Source organism: Leuresthes tenuis, unplaced genomic scaffold, assembly GCF_036924035.1.
Source record: "Leuresthes tenuis unplaced genomic scaffold, fLeuTen1.0.hap1 SCAF_9, whole genome shotgun sequence".
Classification (NCBI taxonomy): Eukaryota; Metazoa; Chordata; class Actinopteri; order Atheriniformes; family Atherinopsidae; genus Leuresthes; species Leuresthes tenuis.
This window is the reverse complement of record NW_027325363.1, coordinates 8,941,559-8,964,822: the sequence shown is the minus strand read 5'-3', so window position 1 is coordinate 8,964,822 and position 23,264 is coordinate 8,941,559. Positions and strand designations below refer to the sequence as shown.

Sequence of the window (23,264 nt, the reverse complement as noted above, 5' to 3'; positions counted from 1 at the left end):
TGTCCAGTGCACATTCTAATCTGGTGCTCCTTATAAGTTCATGGGAGCAGGTAGCACTGGTAGTTTTGCCATTTCAAACTTGGCACAGTCAATAGTTTATTAGTTATGCAAGTATTAAAAGTGGATGTTTATGTCCTACTGAATCAAAACAGAATGCAGTGAACTACAGCATTCACTTTGTCAAATTTAGTGTTATCCACATGCCCTTTTGTTCAGTGTACCAGCTATTGTCTGTGTACTTTACAAGACTCTAATAGGGATATATGGAGGAATGCAAAGCTGAATTTTATGGTGCAAGACTTACTGATACAGAACTTGAAATCCACAGAACTCTTGAACCTCTTGTGGGTACTTTATAAAAGGAATTAATTTACCAGGTGAGCTCAATATGTTGAGAAAGAGTGCAGTAGATGTTGAGAAACAGATACAGGGGAGACAGAATATGATAATATTCTTTTAATTTCCAAAGGCAAATTGTATTGTTAAAGAATGACAAATGACTGAGATAGATGGATGGATAGATGGAAAAAATAATAAGTAAAAATATACACAAATAGTACTTTTAAAGAATCAGTGTGTAAGGCTGTGTCTGTGCTTAAGAATGATCTTCTGCACATGTCTTTATTACAGTGCAGCTGAGGAAGCCTCTGAGTGAACTCCCTCCATTCTTTAATCACTATGTTATATAGAGGACATGCAGTGTTGTCCATTTGGATAGCTTGTGCAACTTTCTTCTTTCCAGAGCAATTTCCAGCACAGAGCCTGGCCTCTTTCCATGGCCTAAGCTTCCTAAAGAAGTAGAGACTGCTCTATCCCTTCTTCTGAACAGCCTCCATTTCAGCTTTATTAGCTATTGGATTAGCTTCCTGTTATCAACAAACCAGGATAATGTTTCAAATATATGACATGTCTATAAAGTCTTGTTTATCAACAAAATTAGGTCCTTGGCAAAATGAAGGAAATGTATCAATTTGTGAATCTCTGAAAATTATATGAGATCCTCAGTTGTCTGATCTACGTTGAGTTTAAGTGCTGTGGTCATGTGAAGTGTCAGAATTAGAAACCACAGGTTTTGAGTGACATTGGTTTACTAGGTGTTCAAAAATCAATTTTCAGGCAGGAACTGTTGTGCTGATAGTTTCTGTCTTTTATGGGAGTTGGTCACTGAGCCAGCAGCAATACTTCTTGCCATTGCCTGATTAATTGTCACTGAGTCAGATAAAGAGAGACAATAAAGGCCTTTCATTCCTTTCGAACAGAATTAGTAGTGAACACAGAGGAAGCCACTGAAACAAGTAGTCTAAAACATATTAATTTCCTTTGATGTTAGCAGGCTGAATAACAAGGACAGAAAAAAAAGTCATTGATTGGACTGCAAAGCTTCACATTTGTTTTTTTGGTGTCCAGGAGGAAGGGCTCAAATAAATCTTCCTTTATCTCTAATCTGTTCATTCATTAATCAAATGGCAAGCTGTGATGCATTGAATTACGAGTTCAGCTCCACACTTGCATCAGGGTTAAAAAGGCCATCTCACTGCCATGTATCCACATTGCCTAGCCAAAGACCTCTGGCGCCCACTTGTCTCACCCAGTTTCTGACTGGTAATTGGGTATTTATCAGATTGCCTGCAAGAGAACGATGCAGTGTTTATCTGACACAATTATCGAGAAAAATGGGGTAACAAAGTCTGCCACTTTTCCAGGATACTGAGTTGAGTGAATGCACTGGAATGTTTTTGTGGAACAACAGGGACTTCTTTATCAGACATTTAGCTTGGAATGCGCTTGTCATCATTACATGCAAATAGCAATTGTGCAAATACAACACATAATTCTTTGACTCTGCTGTGACATTAGAGGAATGAGGTGATGATAACGCACATGCAGCAGTGAGCTCCCCATACTTGCGATCTGATATTGTCTTTTCAGGAGCTCTTCTAATTCGCAAACCAGGAAATGCACATAAAAGGGGTGCAAAGTGTCCATTGAGTATCTGTAGATAAGACGGGGGAGAAATTGGTATGCTTGTGGCTTCGTTCTCCTCTAAACCTATTACAGAGAGAAGGGTAGAGAGACGAGGAGAAAGAATGGGGGTAGAGATTTAAGAAATAAGTGGCAAATAGTTGGTCCTTTTGAGGTTGCATAAATGGAAAGCATAAGAAAGTTTGGGAAATGTTACAAAATATTCAAATGGGAAGGTTAAAAAATGTGGTCTATAGTGCAAAACCATTCTGAGTATCAGTAGCATTGCAAAATGGGCATCTTTCCTTTCCATTATTGCATATATTCACTTTTTTTACCATGGAAAAGTGACGTTAAATGCTTTTCATCATCTCTAAAGATGCACGGCTTTTAAAGACTCAGTCACTCCTGTATTGCCTTGGAATTTATGATAAAGCAAGTCCATCATATTTTCGACGAAGCATATCCAATTCACTGAGTATGTCATGCCTGAGGAAAGAGCTGCAAAGAGAAAATCAGAGCATAGCAACACATAGTGGAAAGTCTGAAGAGAGTGAAAATACAGTGAAAGACCATAAGATGAAAGAGCCGGGACTGCCTGGACTGCAGGATGTAATCAAAAGAGGGTGAACAGGTTGTTCCACAGATGGCTGATCTGGAGAATTCTTCGATTAATTTCCATAGTACAGACGGTCCCTGTCACTATGTCCAGGTGATGTCAGCATGGCAGCATTGTCTCACACACCCCGCTAACGGGAAACTTTTGTCTTCCCTGCCTGAAATCAATTTGACAGAGGCACTTGTTGTGTGTGTGTGTGTGTGTGTGTATGCACAGGTTAATGTTGTGACCCCAGTCCACCAAGGGGAGTGTCACTTTTAATGGTTGAAAACACGTTTTCAAGAATGTAACAAAACAGCAAAAGTAACACAAAGAACTAAGTGCTCAAAAAGTGAAAGAAATTTACACAAAAGAGAAACCTAAACTAGAATTATCTAACAATTTCATGATTGTTCTACATAAAGGATAAACCAACTAAAAAAACATAACTTTACTAAACTATGCTATAGATGGAACTGTGCATGTGTGTAATTTTAGAGGCTAAACTAATTCCTGTCTAGACCAATTGCCAAGTTAAAACTCTTTCACCAAAATTAATGCAAGGGAAAACTGCTAAGACCACAAAAAAGAATAGCGCTTTGTTGCATGTTGTCGTATGCTGATAAGGACTCATTATCATGCACTAATCTCTCTAACGGGATATAACGTACAGACTAAACTACAAACAAGCAATCACAACAAGAGATGTAGTGTTTAGCAGCTTGCAAAATATAACAGCTGCCTTAAAAGCCTGGTTGTACTTCTGTTGGAGAGTTTCAGGTAAAAGCTGTGGAATCAGTCCAATTGGCACACTAATACGTGGGACAAAGAAGCAGCAGGGGCAAGCTGTGAAGCAGGTACAGGCCTACCAGTGTGTGCCAGTTTACAAAAAGGAAAAACTCTCAAAAATGGTTTGACCGAGTGAGAGAAAGAGAGGCAACACCAAGGGCCTTAACAGTATTAACTAAATAAGATGCTGAGTCTTGGCAAAAGAAGTTAAACTGCAATATTTTTGCTATTCTAATGCCAATCTCTCCTAAATCATCATTTCTAAGTCCATACAGACATGAATTAAAGGAAATTGTGGATCATTTGGTGGTGAAAGATACACTGATGCTTTAAGAAAAGTTATTCTGCTATATTATTGCACAATTTGTTTTCTTGTTTATTTATTTTTTCTGAGCAGAGAATACAACCTGTATTTAACCATTTTAATTGTGTTTCATTCCCCAGATTGATGCCAAGTGATGCCAGAACAGTGAGCACAGTAATGCGTGGCACTTGGTCAGGGGCCTCGCCCCTCTTCATCATGGTTCTGTTCAGCCTGGCTCAAGGCCAAGAGGTGCCTTTAGTCCCAGGTAAGATATTTAATGTTTTTTTTGCACTGGCATGTCTTCCCATCATTAAAGAACTTGTGGTGTGCTCCATCTTCATGATTTGTCAGTGTCTGCCAGTCTGTGATTGTCTGACTATTGTATGCTTGACACCGTTGTTCTACATTAATTTTTTATATGTAACTGTAAATTTAAGTGTTAGGAATCTTTTAGCAAAAAAGATCACCATAGTTTTTTTGTTTTGTTTTTGTGCAAAGCTGAAATTTTGCCTTTGAAATTTTTGGCAAAACATTTTCTGAAAACAAAGACATCTCTCACCAAAGGCTGATGTTTTTGGTGAGATTTTAAACAACTAATCAAGCTTGAGAAACCTAATTGAGGAACAGTTCCTGATTCCCCACAAGATGCATCTCCCACGGCATGCTGAGATTCCCTAACTATCTCCATAATAAGATAAAGAATAGAATTAACACTGTAGTGGTTTTATTTTTTTGTGACCGTGCAAAAGCTGTGAATCATCGGTGGCTTGAACATCAAAGAATTTTTTGCTTGAATGTATCAAACTTGTTTACAGCCTCAGTTTAGGTATGGCTTGATGCTGCACAGGTAACATCATATACACATTTCTTTTTGTATACATTAACTTTTTAAAATGCTTTGAAATCTTTTCTTCGTACAATCAGTAATCATATCATCCATAAATTTTGATACAATTAAATTTTTCACGTTAGATACAGTTAGTGACAGCTGTTGGTGTTTTCAGTGCTGCTTATCTTTGATAAAATCATTTCAAAAGCAGGCTCCTGACTACTTAACTTCTGATTACGGTAGATATGTGACGATCTGATGGTCCAAGGGTTGTCGGGTTGGATTGACCGAGTCTGAAATGTATTATTAAAGCATTTTGGTTTCTGTCAAGAAAATGTTAAATAAAATGCATAATGTGAAAGATTCACCAATGTATTTTAGATCCTTCCAATACAAAAACATTTTAGTGGTTTATAGAAGTAGACCTTACTCAACTTCAGCAGTTTCTAGTTGATATATGTACATTTTTTGTCCCAGGTGAAAATTCTCAAAATATCATTAGGTTTTCACTCGTTTATGAGAGCCTTTCACTACTAAGTGTGAGTGCATGATTTCTCGTGTGTATGAGAGTATTTAATTAATATGTGTGCAAGGTTTTCAAAATAGCTTGTGAGAAAGTTTAACTTTATATGTGTGAATGAGAGTATTTTAGTTGGATTTGAGAGCATTTGATTAGAATGGGTGTAAGGTTTTTAGCAAAGTATTTGAGTGTTTGACTACATATCTTTGTTTTCTAAGCCAATTCTGAATAATGTCTCTGGTGGCTCCTAATATGCATATGTATATTTATGTATATGTGCTTATTTTTAGATGACTCAAGTATTTTCCTGAGACATGAAGTGTCTGAATCATCTTCATGAAATGAATTTGTTTTTCTAGTTACCGTATTGGATAGTCACCATACCGATACCAGGTTGCCATCTATGCGTTTCCACCCAGTTCTATTCAGACAGGATGACAGTCCTGCTTAATGAAGCTGCTTTCTTATTCTGACTCCTTTGCTTTTCTCTATTACCTTTCACCTTTCATTCATTTTCTTTAAGTATGTCTATGCCTCCACCATTATTCTCTCTGCATTTTCTTTTCAACACTGTGTAAGAAGCAATTTACCGTCGATCAGAGTGTCTCAAGCTCTCTGTGTTCTTTGTGGGTTTATGTGTGAAGGATCAGTACCTAAGCAAAAACACTTAAAATCCCATCTTTAGACCATAATCGTTGGCCGGTAGCAGTTTGAGCTATATCAGAACTGATTTCAGCTTCTGTTAAATGGATGCATTTGCCTAAAGCTAAGGTGTAAAGACAAACTCTCATTAAAAATCCAGATTTTAAAGCTGAATTCCACAAGGACCATGAATCTTTCTACCACAGTCTCTCTGTGAAAAGAAGCTTCAGTTAGATTTTTGTCTTACATACCTCATGGATGTATTTACCCTAAAGTAAATACTGACAGTTCCCAAACGCAATGCCTTCCTGTTTCCTTTTATAAAAGTAATTTTCATCCTTGAAGTTTTCCGCTGTACTTGTTTAACCCTCTGTGTGCCACCAAATTACTCACACTTAGAGAAGTCTGCAAACTTTTGTTCGTACTGGACTATTTGAAGCACTACTGATGCATGTGTGGAGTGTTTGACTTAATCTGAACTCTTTTTGCAGGTAATGACATATTTTTACCAGCTTCTATTGACATGATGTCAAACAAACAGATAGTATAGACATTCCTTAACTTTTACTGCAGTATAGTGAAACACGTCGGTTTTCTTGAGGGCAAAATCAGTCATATTTTTAAGTATTGGAAGAGGAAAATATAGACTATTTTGTTTTATACAATAATTTTTCATTTTACTTCATGTTTGTTTTAAATAACACATTATTCAAAACATTTAGTTTTCTATGTAATTTTATACTAAGGTTGCTTCACATACTGTGAGTCATAAAGACATCGTGCCAGGCCCTCCGTTGTACCATGGATCCCACTTTACATTCAGTATTCAGATTGCACACCACCCTAAGGGTGATTAAATATGTGGTTAATGCAGCACCATCAGAGTATTGAATTACACAGGAGCCATGCTGACCTTTTTAAATTACAGAACCAATTGTGCAAGACGGCAGAGGAAGTTTATAACAGGTACTGCCAAGATGGAGCCCAAAGGAGAATGGATCTGCTGCTGCTGTCCTGCTGACGTGTTCCTTATTAGTGTTCTGCACTATAGGCACTCAATTTGACACCTATGCTTTCATTTTGTTCTCTTGCTCTGGACTCATTGACTGCATTTTTTTTGTCTCTTTGTTTCTACATGTTGTGTGCAACAGTCATTAAAGTATTGTTGGAGATGAGCTGAACAACCCTCCACCTCACCACACTCTCACACATGCACACAAAATAATTTGACAATCCATTTCATCGCCGATGAGACACGAATCACTTTTGACACACAGTACCAGTTCACTCCATAAATCTTGATCAGGGGCCATTTTCTCAGATGCATCTTAGTAAGCATGCTGGCTCTGCTGAAATCTGAAGGTCGCCTCTTTATTCTGATTTAATTTGAAGCTAAAGCCAAAAAAATGAAGCAGTCTACTTGAGCATCAAGTGCATGTGTCCATGGAGTCTGTGCCATTTTTCAGAGATGACTGTAGTCATCCCCAATCCCCATCAAAAGAATCAAGACCTGACTGGAAGCGATACAGCAATCTTTGGTTGGCAAAGGAGAGGAAAAGCTTTTTACCATTGAAAAGGACCAAATAAAATACTGGGACATTAAAAACTCACCGTTTTTCTCCTTGCCAGCTTTGAAGAGTCGTTCCTGATTGCTTTATACAGCACTTTGCAAAATGCCCAGTAATTGTATTTAGGTGAAAATTCCTCATTTTACCACTTTCGTTCTTCTTTCTCAAGGGAGAATGTGATGTTATTGTAGAAAGGAGAGGATTGAAGACTTGGAGTTTTATATAATAAAATTGTTGTGGCAGATTGTTTTCCATAGAAAAAATGTTGACACAATTCATTCCATTAAGATATATTGAAAAGCTTTGTCAAAGACACCAGCATTTAGGCTTTTCTCTGAATACGATCTGTGCGGATTTGTCTGGCTTGTCAGCTGAAGATGGGGTTTTGTGATTATAGCCTTATTTAAGTTTAAATGAGGGCTGTTATTTCACTGCTGTTTTATTACAGTTTCATTGTCAGCGCACAAGTGGATTTCCTGATCAATGCACATCATTATGAAGGCCTCAAAATTCTCCTGAGCCAGTACGTTGTTGATTAAATAGCTTTAACCTATTATTTATCCTTGAAAAAAATATATCAATACAAAATTGATTAATGTATGTCAAATGGATTGACCAGACTGATCTGACTTGACTATCTCATTCTTTGTAACATAATAGACTGTCTTTGGAATCTACAGTAGCCTCTGAACATACAAATTTAATATAAAGTTCCACTTGTGCATCTTGCTAGACTTTTTACCAAATGTCACAGACCGTGAAGACACAGGACACAGGTGCAGGGTCTTTTCAAAGCAAGAGTGTTTATTTGCAATAAACAAGTCAAAGATCTCCGAAACAAGGGGCTGAAAATCCTAAAGCACTATCCTCAATAACTATGTTTGAGGAGGGTGCAGTTATGAAAATTATCAAAACAAAAACAGGAATACAGAAAACTATGAAAGATTATAATTAAACTCTACGCAGTCAACTAAAGAGGCGGAAAAAACAAATGACGCTCTCTTCAAAATGGAGACACTATGAAACTTTACAGAAAACATAAATCGCTCCACGAAGGAAGGTATTATGAAACTTAACTCTTAATACTAGGCTCACCTTTAACGGCGGCACAAAATTCTATAAACGAAATACAAAATCTCTCCAGTGGCGGAGGGACTATGAAACTCTTAACGATAACTGAAATGCAACTCTCCTCTAACGGAGGTTCTATGAAACATTGACAAAAAACAAAAAAAAATCACCGCTAAACGGAGGAACAAAACAGGCTATGAAAACTTACCGTGACTAAACTATGGCTATGGAATAAATTACAAACAAGGATAGCACTGTAGGGGGATCGCTCAACTACAGGCTCGAGGATTCAAGGCACTAGGATAATTGCTGTTCAAAGACGACAAAAGCACTTTATAAAAAGTTTTAAAGAGTTCAATTTCACTACACATACAGCTTGGGCTTGGATTTTTTTCAGAGATCTTGCTAATATTTCTGCAATAAGACATTTGAGGAACACTAGTGATTTGACATTCTCATTGGTAACATGCTTACTCTGGGACATTCCATCGTAAGTACTGAACTCATCTTAATCTCTTCCATTCCCACCAGTCCTCTGCTCCTTTGTTCTCTTGGAAAATGTTAGAACCTAACCCTTTGACTATAGCTGTGCTACATTGTGAGTGTGAATTAAAAAAGAACTTGAAAAGCTGGACTGTGTGGTTGGACTGAGTAAGAAACTGCTTCCCATGCTAGCATCAATTTGATCTAATCCTAGCAATCTTAATGGAGCACATAAGTGCACGTAAGCCTCATAAGTGTAAAAAGTAAAATATGTGCACGTTTGGCACATTAATCTGCATAATAATAATCAAAATAGCCTTTTTTTCCAACCAGAACACCAGCCCTGCTGTTAAGTGGCCCATTGGGAGTGTTCTGGAAGCTTGATAAGCCACTCCAACTATGGTTGCTTTTAAGTAAAGGTTAATAAATAAATGATTTTGAGTGTGACATGGCGGGAAAATGATTCATGGCTGGCTCTGGCTGATCATTTTTCTGCATTTCTTCATTCTATCAGTGTTGTTGTGGACGTACTGTTGCTTATCCATACATTGTTATTTTTTAAAAATCTATTTAACATTTGTTTAACCTGGAAAAGCCTCATTGAGATTAAAAATCTGTGTCCTGTCCGAGACCATTGTTCTTATGGTGCAATGTTGCTGCTTTTATGGGGGAGGCATTTATTCCAACATTTCCCACACTGAAATGTCTCTAAGCTAATGTCACTTTTTGACTTTTAAGACCCGTTAGTACAGTCATCACTTAAAAAAAGATAAATAAATACATTTTAAAAAATTGTAATAGCTGGTATTAATTGCATAAAGGGAGCAAAATGTTTTATTTATATATATATATATATATGCATTATTTAGAGCCTACGATCAATCCATTAGGAAACAATAACCATCTCTGTGCTATCTTTGTTTTAGCAAATAAAAAGAAACAATGAAGCAATTTTGGTCATAGATAACCTTATTTTTGGAGGCATGTGGCACATTTCCTCTTTCCTGGGGCACAGAGCCCAGTGCTTATCATCTTGCAGCTTCTCACTCCATCCGGCCACCATTTAATTACAAAGCAAAGCATAAGCCAGTGTTTCTTCATCCCACTCCACCCTCAGGCCATCATTTAATGATGAAAAATCTGCTTCAGGAGATTTTGGCATTTCTGCTGTTATTATCATGCTGCTCTGTTTATTTATGTTTTTGTTTTCTACGGCCTTTTTTTTGTGTTTGCATTTGTAAGACGGTTGTCTTTGCACATTGTCAAAACGAATTTCATAAAAATTTAAAAATTAAGGAAATAAAGCCACTTATACATATTTTCCTCTCGGGCGAGAAATTTAAAGTCCTGAGCTTAAGTTTGTGATTTCACACCTTTGTCTAAAGCTTTATATGTGTCAAATGTGACTTCATCTTGAATTTCAGTTCATTGCTCTAACAGAGGGGGGATGTGAGCCTTATTTTAGATAGCTGTTCCACAAAAAAAGCAAATGATGAAGCGCAAAAAAAGAAGAAATAAATCAGTTAATAAAAGAACAAAGTTCTTCTGCTTTGTAGGGTTATAGGCAGGGTGAAAGCCAAGCTGCTATGGGTGCAAAATAACAAAAAGTGGCCACAGTTTATACCTAATTTCAGGTTTTTATGCATGTTTGTAATCTCACTGAGTATGAGACCATCTCAAAGGTGAAGCAACGCTCCCCTGTAACCTCACACTGCCGACTTACAACCCCAATTCAAAAATAGTTGGAATGTTGTGTGAAGCTTATAAAGATAGCAACACAGAATTCAACAAATTCAAGAAAATATCAGTTAATCTTGAATTTAAAGGGGAACTCCGGTATTTTTAAACCTAGACCTTATTTCTGGCATGAAATACGTTTGTCTACTCACCGAGAACAGTTTGGCGAAAGTCGTCATCCTTCGGAAGCTATTTAGAAAACTCGTGATCGGCGTATTGTACACGTTCGTTCATTCATTCGTCTTAAAGTATTGGTGAAATAAAGACAGATAATGCCTTATTTAGAGTCTGCATGTCCCTGCCCTGTTCACTCTGTTATATGGATATACGCCGATCACAAGTTTTCTAAATAGCTTCTGAAGGACGACGACTTTCTCGGTGAGTAGACAAACGTATTTTATGCCAGAAATAAGGTCTAGGTTTAAAAATACCGGAGTTCCCCTTTAAGAGTAGCAACACATCTGTTCACCACTGTGTAACACTTTTCTTTTAACAGCAGGCTGTAAACATATGGGGACTGAGGAGACCAGCTGCTGGAACTTTGGGAGAGGAATGTTCCACTTTTGTCTGATATATAGTCCTATCTTCTCAACATTTCTGGGTCTTTTCCCTTTTTTTTTGTCTTATTTCACGTTTCGTTGTGTGCCAAAAGCTTTCAGTTGGTGAAGGCCTGGGCTGCATCAGACCGGCCCAGCACCTGGACTGTTCTACTACGAAGCTATGCTGTTGTTCTAAAATCAGTGTGCGAAATCTGCACTTGGATGGGAGCATATTTTATACACCTTTCAGCAATGATGTGCGAGTGGCCAATTCTACGCACTAATGGACCCCAATTAGAGATGCAAGGTTCTTAATCTGAGCCTTCATAACAGTTGGGTGGTCCCTCTCCTTTTAATCTGGCAGCTGCCGTGTTCATGACTTCCTAAAAAGAATTTAAATTTCCATTTGTCTGACCACTGACCACCAATAGTTTTCCACTTTGCCTCAGTCAATTTTAAATAAGCTTTGACCCTGAGAAGTCGGCAGAGTTTCCAGTTCATGTTGACATATGCCTTCTTCTTTGCATGATAGAGCTTTAACCAGAATTTGTGGACAGAACAGTGAACTGTGTTCACAGATGGTGATTTCTGAGTGTTCCTGAGCCCAAGCAGTGATTTCCATGACAGAATCATGTCTGTTTCTAATGGAGTGCTGTCTGAGTGGCCAAAGATCACGGGCACTCAATGTTGATTTTTGTCCATACACAGAGATATCTCCAGTGTAGATGAAGGAATAATCAAAATATTCACAATTTACATTGAGGGACAATATTCTGAAATTGTAACACAATTTGTAGACAGTTCTTCTTTATGTAAATAGCCCAACATCTGCCCATCTTTATTTTTGAGAGACTGCCTTTCTAAGGTGTTCTTTTTATACTCTATCATGTTGCTGACCTGTTGCCAACTAACCTAATTAGTAGCAACATGATCCTCCAGCTGTTTCTTTTTAGTACCACTTACTTTTCCAGATTTTTGTTGCATCCATCCCAACCTTATGGTGATGCCATCAAATTCAAAATATACTAATAATTTTCATGAGTAATATGAGTTTCGGTTTATGATTGGTTTATGATCGGTTTATGAGATTTGCAGATCATCACATTCTGTTTTCATTTACTTTTTAAATCACATCTCAACTTTATTAGAGTTGGGTTTGTACCTTTGCTGAATAAGACATGTCTGAATAAAGTTAGACATCTAAGGAAAAGTTCTAAAACTTAGTTTGAGGGATCTTTTAGTTTGAATTCAGGGCAAGCTATAGGATGCTTTTCTTTTGAATATTCATAACTGAATCAGCTAGTGGTCTTAATAATGATTTAGTTCACGAACAGTTTGACACTTAAGTAAAACAACAACAAAACTGATACTGATGTCTATTAAATATCAGACTCCTTATATCACTTTTAAATCAAATTGTTTTAACTGTTGCAGCAGTGTAGAAACAGTTTAGCTGCACACGCACACACCACTCCTTCACACCACTTTCCTCCCAGTTGAGGCGACCGGTGTAAATACACGTGCATGCATGGGTGATATGATGAGCTGTGCATGCAGCAGTTTCATTGATTTCTATAGAGACATGACATAAGCACTTCTGCATTTTTTTCACCCCATTTGTCAGTTTGCCCCCCCCCCCAACACACACACACGCACACACACACACACACACACGCACACTCCCCATCCTCCCTACCCATCCTCCACTGCAACTCTCTCCTGGGTTTTTTTGTTTTTTTTTGCTGTAGGGCTGCAGGAGGGTGTCATCTCACAAATGAATTTCTCTTCACATCCCTCTCTCCATTAAAGAACCTGTTTGTGCTTCTCAAGCAGCTCACAGTACTTCCCTGCAGCTGTTTGTGCTCTCAGACACAAGTACTTGTTATTTATATACCTGTGTAGTGTCTTCTCAGGCTACCTGCATCTAATACACACAACCATAATGCTGATTCTTTTCATGTCAGTGTTTTCTTTGATGTACTGAAGTTCTTGAATTTGGTGTTCTATTTTATTCAGTTTTGCCCTCAAGATAATTGTTTTTAAGTTTTAAACCAATGTCGTATCAACATATTGACCAACATCTGATTGGGAATCTGTGTGTGTGCTTAGCATGAAAATGCACATCTTTTTTGTCTGTAGAAATGTCTCAGATGTTAAATCTTGACATATTTGTTGTTGCTTTGTCTTTATGCACAAAGCACGTTAGAGTAATCAGTTTCTGTGTGTGTGCCTCTTTGTACCCCTTTTTTGTGTTAATCTTGGCTTAGCAGTAGAGAAGTTAGGATGGTATGAAAAGTTCTTTAATTGAGAGAAAAGAACAGTTGGATGCAAGTCCCACCCTGGAGGCTTGTGCTCTTTCTTGATGTACCATTGAATTTGAGCTTTAAAGGTTCTGAAGCACCACTGGGCATTCTGTGCATGTAGCCAAAATGGCCTTTGTAAGGTATTGAATTGTGTGCTCAATTTCCCATGCACGCTCATCCTTTCCCTTTCCCATTTGAGACTAGATATTGGAGATGATCCCTCTATTCTTACAAGTGGCCATTTTAAATGGAGGCTATTTCAGCTCTTTCATTTGTCAATCAGCCTGAAGAGTGACTCTCCGACGGTGGCTCAATGTGAGGCTGTAATTGTTAGCGTCTCCTTCTGCCCAATGCGCAGCCTGGTGTTTTGCATCTGAAAGGATCCTGAAAGAAGATGTGATTGCTGAATTAATACTCAAACTGCCTTTTGTCTCCTTCACTTTGGCTTCTGCTACCATGAGACACAGAGACGCAGACATGCTGACGATCGGTGAGGAAGAGGAGCAGGAGGAAGGGTTCTTGGCTTCTGTGTAAATCTCTTTCTAAGTAGCATTTGCAACTTCTAGAGATTCAGATGCACTTGTTGAAACTTTCCTCAGTCCCTTATTGTTAAAAAAAAATCATATAATGATTCAAGGATTTATTCCATCTTTGTCACATTAAGTCACGATATATATATATATTGTCAAGTATTTAAACATCACCACAGCTAAAAGCTTGAGCTAAAGATGCACTCTAAAGAGATAACTTGATTTATTTTTTCTTTAAAGAAAAAAACATGCACTTCAATCTGTGGTTAGTCCCATTTCAAAAGATCATTCAGTATATTATCGTATTATATTCCATGTAAAATTTTCAACCACATACTACCATACATACGATATTCATGCTTCTGAATCCTTGTTTTAATATATTGTGAATTGCAGCAGAATTATTTTTACAGCCTATTTAGACTTGAACACTGGAGATGTGCCCCCCCCCCAAATAAACACACACAAAACGGCAATTGAAATATGAAATTTTCGAGCTGAGACTGTAAATTATGTGCTCACAGTTAGGAAGAGACATTACGCTGCTGGTTTCTTAGTACAGTCTCCAGGAAAATATAGTGTTTATTATTCAAATTCTTATATTTAATTCTCCATTAAACTAATCACGTGACTTGCAGAAACATTGCTATACCACTGTCAAAAAAAAGTGAATAGTTACTGGGCAATATGTTTTGAATTTTTCATGTATGTATCATCCATCCATCATCTACCGCTTATCCGGGGGTCGAGTTGCAGGGGCAGCACCTTTAACAGAGAAACCCAGATGTCCCTGTTTTTCATATATGTAACTTATTGATATTATACATGTCAGTTTAAAATTAGTCGTATTTCCTTCCTGCTGCTTGTAGGGGCAGAACTTCACAGGATGCCGTTATAAGTTGTTATTTAGGGCATTGCGTAGCAAACTACCTATATGCCTGTATCAGTTGGAGGACTTTTCTACTTGTATGAATGTATTGCAAAGCTACAAGAAAATGGGAAGTCTTTACAGCACAACATATACTGTCTGACATTGAGGAGTGAGGCACAATGTTGGTGTGTTTGTGTTTTTGAAGCCACATGCATACATTTAGACTGAGGAACATTATGTTTTAGCTGCACTCCACACATGCATTTTTAGCTTTTAGCTGTGAAAAAGTTTACCAGCATGTATCAGTATTCAAGCCAAAGCTGCCTATCTGGTTCTAATCTACCTCTGTTCCCAGTGATAACCAGGCTATGAATCCGCAGACTGGCTGATAGAAGTCTGTCAGGCAGCGTTGGCATCTATTGTTTTTTTAGGAAATGAAATGCTGCTATTTTATGAGTTTTCTTATCTGCTCCAGGCACTATTAGTTTCAACATTGTGTACTTTATTGCACTCATGTTAATTTGGATAATAGAAGTTAGTAGACATTGGAAGATGAGGCTACTTTCTACAAGTGTTTTACTCTTTTCAAGTAAGTATGCTGAAAGATGAGAGAGAAAAAACTGCATTTCCATAACCGTGTTTTTGCTTCTGTAGGACTACCATATCTCCCTAAACTCTCATATGGACATCACAACATCACACTTTTCCCTCCTGGATGACATGTCAACAGGCCAGATGCTGGTAGTAGCAGCAAAGTTTCTGTTTGATGGGCAATAAGAGATCTCTCTGGACAAAATTCCTGCACTGATGATCATGTCAATGTAATTAGCGTGACACCATGCACAATCCCATTTCCTAATGTTTACAGCAGCCCCATGCTGCTGTAATCAACAAGAGAAGAGCTCCTGTTGCTCCAGAATAACCTCACCCGATCAATCTTTCCCATTTAGTTACGCACACTCGACTGTAAAGATAAAATGGAAAATTACTTTAAAGCAGCAAAATTTCCTAATGAGCATAGAAATCGGGCAAAGAAACAAGAAATTAACTTACTGTCAGCACTAAATACCTACTAGAAAATGATGTACACAAAGACAGGGGAAATTAATTTGGAACAAAAAGCCGTAGGAAGGAAGATTTTCTACCCTTATCTCTTCACGTGAACTTCACAAGGAGCAGTTTGACATTGGTTTTATTACCGTGGAGCGCTGGTGATGAGCTGAATGAGCGAAAGTGCTGACAAAAGGGAACGAGCAGGTGATCAGTCACTGGCTGGGTGCCCATCACAGACATTCAAGGATGCTGAAAGGACGCTGGCCCCTGCCATATGATTGCCTAGATGAGGAGACCTATGGCAGGGCCAGTGTGGGAGGTTAAACGCATACAGATGGGCCACAACATTCACAGAAAGGGAACCCTCTTGCACCCAGTAGGCACAGACATCCAGATATACGTTTCGTAAATACACACCCACTTGCACGTACAGACTGTACATTCAGCGCACATTTATTTGTACAGACAGCTTGATGGGGATGATGATGGTGCTGATGCTGGTAGAACCCTGACTGCGTTCAGGTGACTTATGTCAAGTGTCAGTTTTTCTGCTCTGTTCCTTTTCTTCCCCTCCCTCTGCTTGAATCCATATGTTGCACTTCCCCCACGGTCTGTTTCTCTGCTTGTCTCATATTAATGTCATGTTTCTGAGGAGGGAGGCTTGGAGAGTGCACAGCTGCCTCCACCGTCTTGCCGTTCTTTGCTTCCTTTTATTGCCTGTGTCTGTCATACCTTCAGGCTTTGCTGCACAAATGCAGCTGTGTACTCGGCATTCACTTTTATCAGCCCCTTGGAGTTGATTGTACCAGGCGTAGCTTGAAGGTTGCAGTGCCCCACCAGTAGCAGCCATTCAAAACGATGTATTGATATATTCTCCATTACCATTTTATTGCGTTAACATTAATATTAGTCACCTTCTTCTATGCCTGAATAGGTTTGATGGCAAATTAACTATGACTCTGATCATTTCTGGCATGTTTAGTATATCTATCAGTTTTTATATGCAATTTGTAAAGTGTCATAAGAACTCTTCAGATCTTGATGATTGAGATGCTAAATTATGGATAAATATCTCTCTCAACTACAACAAAGCTTCTTACAATTGAGATTACTGTAATCTGGAGTTTTTCAAATCTATTCCCATGTTATATTTATATGAATATGGAAAGAGATGATACTTAGGTCTTGTCTACACTACTCCAGATATTTTTTAACGGATATTTCCCCTCCATTTGAAAAAATATATCTGTCCAGACAACAACGTAGAAATTCTCACAAATGCCGAAATAATCACACCAGGCCGGTAGGTGGTGATAACGTCTACAATAGCAACACATCAAAGTACAACAGAAGAATATTCTGAAATTCCCAAGTGAGCAGTGATTAAACTGGAGGGCAAACGTGGTTAGTTTGTGTGGACAGATGAAGGGGAGTTGTTGCTCAGTATAATGCAATGAAAGCTCAGGAAAACATTGGAAAAACAAGTATATAGGCACCATTGTCATTATAGTTATATACACATGCTCATTTTACACAAAGCAACAGTGGGCAAGTGTGATTTAGGCTGAGTTTTTCATATCTTTTTAGAAGTATTTTAGAAATCTGTTTTTTTTTTTTTAAATGCAGTTTGCATCTGGATGAGAGATGCAATTGTAGGAGAAAATATTAGTTTTGCAAAATACTCATGGTAGTATGGATAGAGTCTTAGACCATTTCTTCCTCCTGAATGGTTCTGAAAGGACATAATTAAATGCAAGTGGTGGCCATTAAAGGCACAATTCCTGGACTTCCTCAGTATCTCTATGAACAGTCTTTTGGTTGAGTTGGAGTAGATATATGGAATGGGAGGGGATTTTGTACCAAAAGAAATATGTTTTAGCAGAGCTAATATAAGTGCTATTTTTGCCTTCTATTGTCCTGAAAATTTGAGTCTTCTAAATTTTATATCATGTCTGCATACACTTATAGGATTTGATGCTACCTGTTGGCTTTCTTACCTACAGTAATTTTTTTGTGAATTTTGTGAGTGGCTAACTGGACTTTTGCTGAACTTGCTTACTTTCTTATTTAAGTGCCTTGAGATGATTTGTGAATTGACATTATAATATCTTATTCATCCACAATATGTTGATGTCATCAGTCTTGTCATTCATTTGAAATACTGAAAGCATCATATCACAAATGTCACCTGATCATGTGTCAGCAGTCAATATGCCTTTGTTGCTCACAAAGTCCTTAATCATAATACTTACATGTAACAACACAGAGGCTACGATCATGGTTTTAAAGGATATTTCTGCTACAATATGTCAAAAACACGGTGACTGAATTACATTATGTACTCTGAAATACTCTAAAAAAAAAAAAAGACATTTTCAATAATGTTTTGCATTTAGCTCCAAAGATGTGGGGATGCTCTATATTTCTTTGTTTGCTGTTGCTTACATTATTTTGTAAATGGTTCATTTTGGCAGTTATTATTGGTTAGATTGCGAATTGTGTGAGCGGTGTGACAGATTAGTGAGAACATGACACTTGATAACACCACAATACTGTCTCTTCAGTGTCGGACATAATTTCCCTGGCCTTCTACATAAACCTTTCACTGAAATTAATTACCTCTCGTGCCCTTTATCACAAGCATTACAGAGAGATGTGAAGTTGACAGTGTTGATTTTATTATTGCTCATTTCCATCTGGACAACAGTGCTGAAAAGGCCTTCAACCTGCCCACTTACCTTTAGTCTGCTCATAAATTGCACAGTGGTGCACATATGCATTCAACTCACCTATACTTTAGAACAACATATTTCCATAGATAACTGCCCTTGACAAACTTTGACAGGACTTTTTTTTTCTTACTGTCTGTGATGCAGTGTCAGATTAGGTGCTAGAGTGGAGAGAGAGCGACTGAGGGACATTTTATCATATCATTGTCATGGATGTTTTTCAATGCTGAAATTCAGTGCTGAAATACACAGGACTTTGCATGGATTGCGGCCAGGTGATGGAGGTCCAGAGTGCCTTATAGAATAACCACGTAGCTCCAGACCTTTGTGTGTTGGGTGATTGATCTTGCTGTCAATGAACTGTCATTGAAAGTATCTTTTGCTTTGTTTTTACCATCTCACTTTCTTCATCCAACTGCCTAGTGTTTTTAGCGCAAAGAATAGTGTGGCTTGTCCTTTTCATGCGTCCACTCATGTAATCGCTTGATCAGAGGTGTATGTGATGAGCATGCCGAGTGGAGACTGGGTGGTTAATCTTCACCTGTCACTGATTGCAGGTAGGTCTAAAAGAGAACCAAAAACACAATGAACTGAGCTTTTCTGCTGTTACATGTTGCTCATGCCCCTTCTAGTCTTTCTAACAGATCTTTGCATGCTACAAGGTGTGAAACAAAATTATGTTCAATTTCGCGACAGCCACAGGGAAGCACAGTAGATATTTTAGCATGCTGAATAAGTGCACCATGGTAGAAACTGTCCTCAGTGTGTGCTGACATGGCCATTCTGTGCATGTCTGGGGGAGAGGCCAATGTGCTGAGCTCATGTTTCCCGACCCAGCAAGCTGCAACAGCACTAAGCAAAGAATAGTGATGAGAATGGAACCAATCAACTATCACTCAAAGTTGCATCCTAAACTCTGAACTGCAGATGTGCACATTTTAAGACAGTTTTCTTCCATTTGTGAGTTGTTTGTACATATGACTGACTCTGTTTTGAGTCTTGTGCTTCTCGTAGCAGTAGAGATGACTTGTATAATTGAAAGCTAAGTTATTTATGAGCTGGGATGAAATGTGATTTATCTATAGAGTGGAATGAATAACAAAACAAGTTGCTTTAAATTGTCTCCTGAAGGAAGAATAAATGGTTTATATATTCTACTCTTTTGTTTCTCTTTTTTTATCATCCTCTATTAAATTTCTAAAGAAATCTAAGGAGTTGCAGATAATGCACAAGGAGATTTTTGTCCCGTAACATGATAATCATCGCATATCAAATGGGGTTTGTTTGTCTGTGACGGTTTGGGATATCCTATGACAGTAACACTAAGGAATGGCAGGACAGTATCCAGAGTAGCAATTACAGACTTTAATGAGACCTTTAACAGCAGATTTAACACTTGTCTTATAATTTTATAGACGCAATATAAATCGATGGGAATATCTCTGCGTCTTTTTGGAAAAAGGCTTTCAGATTAACCTAATGAAAAATAGGACATTCTGCCTGTTTAAAAACATATACAGTCATTAGAGATGTGTGTGTGTGTGTGTGAGAGTATGTGTGAGGGCTTAACAGCACCGGTCAGTACTGATTGCTTTGGGAGGGAGCTGCAGGGTTATGTCAAGGTGACTATGTCAATGTGTCATTCCTGGGTGCCCTCATGCAGAACATTGCTTATTTATACATCTGATTTTTCTATTCAATTGGTTTTGCTTCTCCCGTGACAAAGGATCAAGCCAAAATCCCCCAAAGAAGCCGACTAATCAATAATGAGGTAGCTGACACAGTGCTCCGGGACGGGGTGCGAGTGAGGAGCTGACTGGGCTCCCATCACTCCTGTCTGACATGTTTTCAGCTCATCTGACATGCGCTGTCAGTGACTGACCCCTCCCTGTTTCACCACATCAGCCCTACATACATCTGCAGTAAAGATTTACATTGGTTTGATTCCATTTCATTACCTCTATTGTTGGGATGTTGACAGATCAGGTTTTGCAATCATTTATGCACCCCGTTTTACTACATACATGAATCTGTCTACTTGCTGCAGTATGTGGTGCCATCTTCTGCCACTGAAGAGATCTTGAAATTTCTAAATTTTTCTTGTTCTCTTGCCATTTCTCCAAAACGAAAAGAGTTGCTTTAGTATTGATTTTACACCAGTTATGTGGTTTTGTTGGGTGCAGCACTGATAAATATGGTTTATGGCATTTTGCAAAGGTTTGTCAATTTCATAGGAAGTAGTGCAGTTTGCAAATGCGCAACATTTTATCTAAAGCCTTTAGCAAGTGAAGATTTTAAGATTTTTTTTTGCCTAATACAATAGTTTGTCCAAAATATGAATGACCTCTCCAAATGTTTTGATTTGTTGTTCAGATGTCAAAAGATTGTTGTCAAAAGTTTACAGCATTAACTATGATGAATAAATCTAGTAATAATGGGGGAATAAATCACACCACCAACAGGTGTTACTTTTATTCAGTATGTAGTTACCTTTCAGATTGTTTGTATCAAGTCTATTTTTAACTGTTTTTTAAAGTTAAAATGAAAATGGGGAAACATTTTAGAGTATAATGCAACTATTATGAAATTGACTTAAGATTTACATCTATCTATGTTTTTGTTAAACTATTATAGATGCCCAAAACACAATACATTTTCAGATAAATGTAAAAAGAAAAAAAAATACGGCAAAATTCCAGAAAACACAATTGGTCCATTTTGTTTTCTGAAATGCTGTTTTGTTTTCTGCTGTTTTCTATTTTTGTGTGGTTTCTCAGAACTGAGATGGTGTATTGTCAGTTTTTTCAATCAAAGGATAAATAACCAACAAACTACAATTATCAACATACTGTCCATAAGCACTAATTGTAATTCTTCCCTAGTGCCTTATTGTAGGTTTTCTGTTAATTCATGAATTAAGGCCAGCAGTGTTATCTGATCCTTGACCTACTCATTTTTATTGTAAACCCAACCTATGCCTCTTTAGCTTCCATTGCTGATGGCTCTTCCCTGACCTACACTGCAGCACTGGTGCTGTCACATACACTTATTTAGTAGTGACAATCCATCACCTAGAAAAGGTCCATGGCTTTTAGTGTATTAACACACATTAATGCTTCTGTCTATGCTGAGCCCTTCCCCACCATACCCTTCCTGCCAGTCTTCCTTTGAGCACTGATGAATAAAGGTGAGAAAGATGTTTATTGTTCAATACTATTGACCTGCAGATTCAAAGTGATTTATCCTTTTTATGGGATTTTTTTTTCTTGAAGCTGGGAGGTTTCTTGATCAGTAAAGCCACTGGAAAAGCCCCATTACTGCTATACATCCAGTGACTTCTGACATGATTTATCAGTTTGAGGAAAGAATGTAAAAAGCTGGGGAGAAGTGACATTACTGTCCATTCATCAATGAAAAGACCACATTTCCCTTGTAACTGAAATAATTCCAGCAGACTCCTAAGTGCAATGATGTTGTCATCGGGAAAAAAATGAAAACTGTTCACTTGAAGGTCCAGTGTTCTGTAAGATTCAGAAAGGACAAAAGACACAGGCAGACTCTGTCCTTCCCTCCAAGCAAAACCAGCTTTAACCTGCACACCACGTCTAGAGTCTTTACTTAAACATATCATTCGGTTTACCCTGAGGTGGAGGGCATAGGGAGGGCTACATCTCTTTATACCCAATTAAGCTTGCCACAGGAGGTAGACAGTCCCGACTGAAAGCTCCTCTCCCTCGGTGCCCCATTAGAGCACTGAGAAGTCTGTAGAAGCCTGAATCCCTGGCGGACAAAAGCCCTGACCTAGAGCCAAGGAGAAGCACTCCGGCTTCACTCACCTAAATATACAGACGTGACAACAGAATAAGAAGTTGCCTCTAGTTCAAGAGACAGAGAGGAGGCACATACATTTCTGTGTGTGTGCCAAGAGAGGCAAGAGGCCATTGTTTGTCTATTTTTAGCAGATTGTGTCAGAGGCAGATGTTGAAACACGAAGACTACAACATAGTAGGCTCTCCTTAAGAAGCCCAACACAAACTTGTTTTGCTCTGTGTGTCTTCTATTCTTGTGTTCATGTATGTAAACATGTATGAACTCAAGCTGGATGTACAGTTAATTTGTGTATTTTGCATGTGGGCTGCCTCGTACTGAAGCACCACTCCCTTAATATATATCTACCCAAATCATGACAAATGCTCCAGCATGCTTACCCAATGGTTTTGTATCACTCATAATTCATTGTCTCCTATCCTCCCAGCCCTCTGGGATCAGCTAGCCCCAACAGTGGGGACAGTCAGTGCTGCTGGTCTGCTCCAGTGGCACTGGCCCATCTGTCCCTGCCTGAAGGCTGTTATGTCAATCCTCAGCAGTCTCACAATCAATGACCACATAGACGAGCAGGAGAAATGCTCCCCCGGAGTGCACTTCTATCCACCTCTGACTTGTCTGCAGGTGTGCGGCATTCACTTTCTAGCAGACTATCTTTATGTTGTCTGTACCTCACACTCGACACAGTCAACCCCTATCCACATCAAACACTTTTTGGCAGGCAAGGGAGCTCTGAGACCGTCTGTGTTCTCTCTGCAATAGTGATTATGATCATACTAACTGGGATATGGGTTCGTTCTTAACGTTACCAGCTAAACCCTTCTAACACTAGCCAGGATATTCATTCATTCATTTATTTATATTTGTTTGTTTATTTACAGTCAGTTTTCAGGTAAGGATAAGGTTTTAGG

At 38.3% G+C, this 23,264-nt stretch overlaps 1 protein-coding gene across 1 annotated transcript in view; it reads left to right on the top strand.

Annotated features, from left to right (window-relative positions):
• Window positions 1-3,799: 3,799 nt before the first annotated feature.
• The window catches only part of robo1 (roundabout, axon guidance receptor, homolog 1 (Drosophila)), a 190,636-nt gene continuing 171,171 nt past the window's right edge, over window positions 3,800-23,264 (top strand). The window contains exon 1 of the mRNA XM_072392174.1: window positions 3,800-3,918. Coding sequence (XP_072248275.1) covers window positions 3,831-3,918 — 88 coding nt within the window. The 5' untranslated portion in view covers window positions 3,800-3,830. The remainder of the gene's footprint in view (window positions 3,919-23,264) is intronic.